The sequence below is a fragment of the Pseudorca crassidens genome, chromosome 3 (genome assembly GCF_039906515.1).
Source record: "Pseudorca crassidens isolate mPseCra1 chromosome 3, mPseCra1.hap1, whole genome shotgun sequence".
NCBI classification, from domain to species: Eukaryota; Metazoa; Chordata; class Mammalia; order Artiodactyla; family Delphinidae; genus Pseudorca; species Pseudorca crassidens.
The window spans coordinates 78441521-78447520 of NC_090298.1; the positions used below are offsets into that span (position 1 = coordinate 78441521).

At 36.9% G+C, this 6000-nt stretch overlaps 1 protein-coding gene across 1 annotated transcript in view; it reads left to right on the forward strand.

Moving 5' to 3' along the window:
* The window catches only part of ERAP2 (endoplasmic reticulum aminopeptidase 2), a 39798-nt gene extending 35892 nt beyond the window's left edge, over positions 1 to 3906 (forward strand). The window contains exons 18-19 of the mRNA XM_067731304.1: positions 921 to 1002; positions 2094 to 3906. Of these exons, the coding sequence (XP_067587405.1) occupies positions 921 to 1002; positions 2094 to 2237 (226 nt within the window). The 3' untranslated portion in view covers positions 2238 to 3906. The remainder of the gene's footprint in view (positions 1 to 920; positions 1003 to 2093) is intronic.
* Positions 3907 to 6000: the final 2094 nt, after the last annotated feature.

A 6000-nucleotide genomic window follows, 5' to 3' on the forward strand; every position in this document is an offset into this window, starting at 1 on the left:
GAGTCCTCAGAGATAGCTTTTTGTCAGTAAAAAGCACATTTCTACCCCACTCCCGGACCTTCAAGGGGTTGACGTCCACGTGAGACTGAATAGTTAAAAAGCTGCGTTTTTAAAAATGTCTTTCCTTAAAGACCTTACTGGAATCAGTGGTTTGGTTGTCTGCATGACTCTCTGTCCCCTCCTGAAATGGTCAGACTTTTCTGCAATGCTGTAGATATTTTTCGTAACTGGAAATTATCCTCCTGCCCAACCATGGTGCACAGTCCAGACTTGGCACCATTTCTGAGATGTATCTATGCTCTGCTTTACAGCATGAATCCCTTTGACCTGTGGGGCAAATTCTCTATATAAGACACTGGGGTGAAGGATGCCATCTGTGGCTTCGAATGAGAGTTCAATGAACAATGCCCCAATAAACATAATGTATTAACACAGTGGTGTCCAAAATGAGATGGGGAAGTATGTAAGACAATGCCTTACAGTGCAAGAAGAAAATAATACTCATGTATTATTTGTTATCTTATGCTCTTAAATTTTCTTTTTTACCTTTAACATAGTACATGCATATAATTCATAAATAAAAATATGTATATTGGGAAATTCTTGGTCAAAAAATATTTATTGATGGGTGTATAATCAAAAATGTAGAGAATACTGCTTTAAATATAAACATAAACATTGGTCATATTTCCTAAAAAAAGCTTTATTTACATTTTAATCTTGTGGTCAAATTTGATAAATTTCATAGCTTTCAGATTTTACTGGATGAATATGAGTTATTCTTGTGGTAATAGTATCCATTGCAAGGCACAAATTTATCATATAGTTATTAATGTTATATATTTTAAATATATAGCATGTTATAAACATAAGGTCATTATTTCTATTACTTAAATCTATGAGGTTCCTTTTATTTTCAGATTTGAGTTGGGCTCATTTCCCATAAGAATGATCATCTCTGGCACAACATCTCACTTTTCTTCCAAGGATGAGTTGCAAGAGGTTTGTGACTCTCTTTCGCTAACAATTTAAAAATAAATGTTCAAGCTGTAGAACTGAAAGTAAACTTAGATGCAATCTGCTTTGAAGTTGTTATTTTATTAAAAGAAAATAAGCTGGGGCTTCCCTGGTGGCGCAGTGGTTGAGAGTCCGCCTGCCGATGCAGGGGACACGGGTTCGTGCCCCGGTCTGGGAAGATCCCACGTGCCGCGGAGCGGCTGGGCCCGTGAGCCACGGCCGCTGGGCCTGCGCGTCCGGAGCCTGTGCTCCACAGTGGGAGAGGCCGCAGCAGTGAGAGGCTCGCGTACCGCAAAAAAAAAAAAAAAAGAAAGAAAATAAGCTGTTTGTCCAATGTCACATAACAAGTAAATGGAAGGGGTAGGACTAATGTTCATAGCATTCAAAATGGAAATTATACCTGAAGGATGAGTCCTTTTGTATTATTTCATTCATATTGTATCATCACTTGAGTGATTATATTGAAGGTTGGAAGAGTGCATAAAGGTCTTTTTAACAAAGTTACTCTTTTTGGTAATTCTACTTTTTTTTAAAAACATTCTAGTGTTTTACATCTTCTTTCCACAATAAATCTTAAATTTATTTACTTTACAAGTAAATTCAGAATTCTAGTACTTAAATCTCAGATCACTGCTTACTCTATGACTTGGCTCAATCTCTTTTTTCGGAGCACAGGCTCCGGACGCGCAGGCTCGGCGGCCATGGCTCACGGGCCCAGCCGCTCCACGGCATGTGGGATCTTCCCAGACCGGGGCACGAACCCTTGTCCCCTGCATAGGCAGGCGGACTCGACCACTGCGCCACCAGGGAAGCCCTTGGCTCAATCTCTTAACTTCTTTACCCACAGTGTGCTCACTTGTAAGATTTGTCATTCCTGTCTTATTTTATCTATTGTTTGAAGGTAAAGTGAAATAATAATTATGCCCCAAAAAGAGAAGAAGAAGATAACCTTTCAGAGATTGACAAAGAAATGCTTGCGCCTGTGTTTGTGTAATTTGTAAGCTGTTTTGAAACCCTTTGGAAGAGAAAGTGTTTTATGAACCACATCAGTTATCCTTTTCTTGCTTATTTTTCAGGTGAAACTGTTCTTTGAATCTCTTAAGGCTCAAGGATCACATCTGGAAATTTTTCAAATTGTTCTGGAAACCATATCCAAAAATATTAAGTGGCTGGAGAAGAATCTTCCCATCCTGAGGAATTGGCTACTGATTAGTATTTAAATGGTCAATAGAAACAGCACATCAGATGCAGGCTGTGTCTACATGAAGTGGGCAAAGCTCAAGTCAAAGTCTCAGATAGTTTAACCAGTAAGAAGCCTCAAGAAATCAGCCAGCACAGCTACCTGTGCTCAGCTATCATCTCGAGCTGACAGACGTCTGATGCTGGGGTGAGGGAAGGCCAGTTCAGTAGCCTATTTTAAAGTAAACTTTGTGAGTAATGGAGATATGTAGAGATGTAGTGATAAATATAGCTGTAATAGTTTAGCTGCAACACAGACTGTCTACAATGCCTGACATTATGCAACTACGACTTTGCTTCTTTGTTGTTTTTTTTAAACCTTGCATAGAATCCTGGAATTAGCCCAACCAGGTTACCTCCAAGGAAACACAGCCAATCGGCAAAAAACTCTTTCTTTTGCATCCTTCCATCTTCTTACTCTCCAGCTCCCTCAACTCAGCATGGATAGTTTAATTTTTACCATTCATGTAAAATCTGAATTAAATTATGAAGCATACAGATGAAGAAAACAGAGACTTTATCACCAAATCTCAGATTATTAGAGATTAGATGTCAGGGTTTATCAAGGAAGCCAGGAAGGCCTCTTGGCTGGAGCCTCAAAAGTAGACTTTTGAGATCATCTCTAAGTGAAGTTAAATCTGTAGTCACAGAGGCACAGGGGAGAAAGATGACACCACTTTAATCCAGGCACTGTTGCATTTTTAATAAATCTTCTGAAAGTTGCAGAGTTAGATCATACTGTGGTGTATATTTTGGATTAAATTATGGTTTAATGTAACTATTTAAATGTATAATTATATTTTCTAACCCAGTTTTGGCATTTCTTCATATTTTAAGGGAAGCTCTTGATCTCTAAAATGCTTTTCTAGATGCTTCCCTTAATTGTTTGACTAAGGTATTAGGAATAAATAAAGAAAACACCACTCTAAATACAGGCAGTAAATTTAATAAAGTAATGATCCACATATAAACTATAAATAAGTTCTAGAAAGATTTGAATCAATACACAGATGATTGGCTTATCTGGGTTATGGAAGGAGGCTGGGATTATCTGGGTGGGAGTGGGGTGGCAGGGTGTTTTCCGATCCATTTTGAAGTGATATCATGAAGGTCTATAGCCCTTCCTCTGTTACCATAGAGTCAGGATACAGTTTGGATGGACCATGGGCATGACCCAATACATGTTTTTTTAAGTTTGTTTTAAAATCGTTTCTTGGAGTCTTTGAAGCACCTTTGACTCTAGATTTGACCTGTTCATGGCCCTACCAAGGTTTGTATAACACCTAAGTGATATCACTCTAGAATTATATGTACTGTAGCATAAGGAAACTGAAAGAGTAAAGAATACTATTTTTCCACCAAGATAGTATGTAAATTAAGCAGTAAATATGTATGAGTTTCAGTAGAATTGTGCCATCAACATTTCCATGAATAAGAAAAGTACTTTCTCTTGTGTAGTAATTCATCTACCATAAATTTCCAAGTTTTTAATTCTCTTCCTTTTAAGTCTTTAGTTAAATACATTTTTAATCTCTCAGGTTCTTAAGAATTGAGTACAGAAAGTGGAAATTTTATTATTTGATGAGAATGAACATGAGAAGTACTGTGCCAATAATGTTTTAACGAATAAAGAGTTTTTTTTTAAAGAAATGTACTTATTAGTGTGGTATTTCAAAACCTTTATGGTGGATGCCAGACCCCCAAAACAAACTAAGGTTTGGCTCAAGTTGGTTTTACTTTCTTTTACCTTGAATGAATAAACAAGTTGTAAAAACGTTATATACAATATCATGAATAATGATGGAATGTGAGTTGATACAACTTCTCCATGCTTCCCTGATTCCCCACAGAGGCACAGGGAAAATTTTGTGGTTTCCAGAGCCCACTCAGAATAAGAAACCTTCCAGATCAGGGGAGCCCAGAGCAATGACTTGCTCCCTCTTAGGGTTTGTGTCAGGGAGACTAGGCCCTTCAGCCCTCAAGAGTCCAGCTTACTACCATGACAGGAATTTCTTGTGCTACTTCATGTTCATACTTCTGCATTTCATTCTTTGCTATGCCATTGGGTCTATTTGAGGTTCCAGAGAAGCAAGCCTGGCCAGGACCTACTAGGAGAGATCCTAATTTTCTGAGGGAAGTTCCTAGGGTTTTTCTTGGTTTTGTTTGGAATTTTTTTTTGGTGGGGAGGAGGGGTTTATTCCATTCCAAAATGCAAGGAAGGCCTCTAAATAGTCACGGGATCTAGTTTTCTACTAAAACATTAATGTCTACCAAACACAAGGTTGTTTATAATGGCCACATTTTTACTCTGCAACAAATACCTCTTTACCTAAATTCATTATGACCTTATTTCCATTCAACTATGTCACTATTTTTCATTCAACACATAATTACATTTACAGACTCTAAATCAACAATTTATTATATTGTCTGCTTCCTAAAACCTTAATCTCATCAAAGTCATGTGTCCAAATCATAAGGAAGAAAGGGTGAAAAGGATTATGAAAGAAGTGGGTTTGCTGGGTTGAAGCGTATGTGTATTTTACATAATCTAATATTTTAATAGTTAGTGTCAGATTATTTTTCTGAAAAGCAGTGTTAATTCACTTTCTTCTTACCCCTATATTCTTACTTGTCAGTATCAAATATTAATCTCTTGTATCTAGTAATCCTTTTTCATAGTAAGGTACAATTTCTCCAGATACTTACAAAACTATGTCACTGCTTTCTTTTGATTCAGTATTTGCTTGATACATCTTTTTGTACCCTGTTACTTTGAATTTTTCTGTATCCTTTAGTTTCATATGAGTCGTTTATAAACAGACTATACCTGAATTTTGTTTTCTATTATGTTCCCCACCTCAGGCAGGCCCAGGCTTTGTCCTCTGTCCCCTCTGCTCTCAAAGGCTTAAAAACTGAAGCTTCAGATGCCGTCAAGGAGAACATTGACTTCAGCCTTCTGCTGACCCCTCAGGTTTCCTGCTTTCACTTAGTTTTTTATCCATGACTATTCCTTACTAACTTTTCAGGTCACGAATGCATTAAAATAATTTAAAAATATATTTCATTCTACATTTTTAGTTATTTTTAGCAAGAAGTTTAGGGTACCTACTCTAGCATATTCCCAGAAACCATAATAATTTATTTTCCAATATGCAAATGCAGAACACTTTTACATAGAGGCTCCTTAGGATGGAAACTGGTTGGTGGTATTGACTGTGTAGTATTGATTTCTCAGAAATAAAGTTGTGGGTGCCTAATACTGTATCATACTTAAGAAGTTAGCAGTATAAACAGACCATTTGTTCAGGATTTAAATCAGGAAAATTTTTCCAATATTCATAAAGAGAAATGGTTAGAAAGTCTGAGAAATGCAGACTTAACAAGATAGAAAAACCTTTCTATACCTCAATCACTTCTTCAAACTTAACTTCAACCATAACTTCAAGATCTTTTGCTAATTTGTTCTCCTTTCCCCCGAAGTCCTCATCTTCTACCATACTCCCAGATAAGGTTGAGTAACCAGTTTTCTATTCTCAGTCTATGACTCATTAATTCTCATCTTTAGGTATTTACACACATGATTTCCCACACTTCAAAGTTCATGCCTTCCGCTGTTGAATTATACCATATTTCTTTCTTTCAATACAATATTTCAGGTTCCTGCCTCTGTAAGGAGTTCCCATGTTAATACACCCAGCATGTTCCTCTAGTCATCCAAACAATACCTCTGTTATAATTACA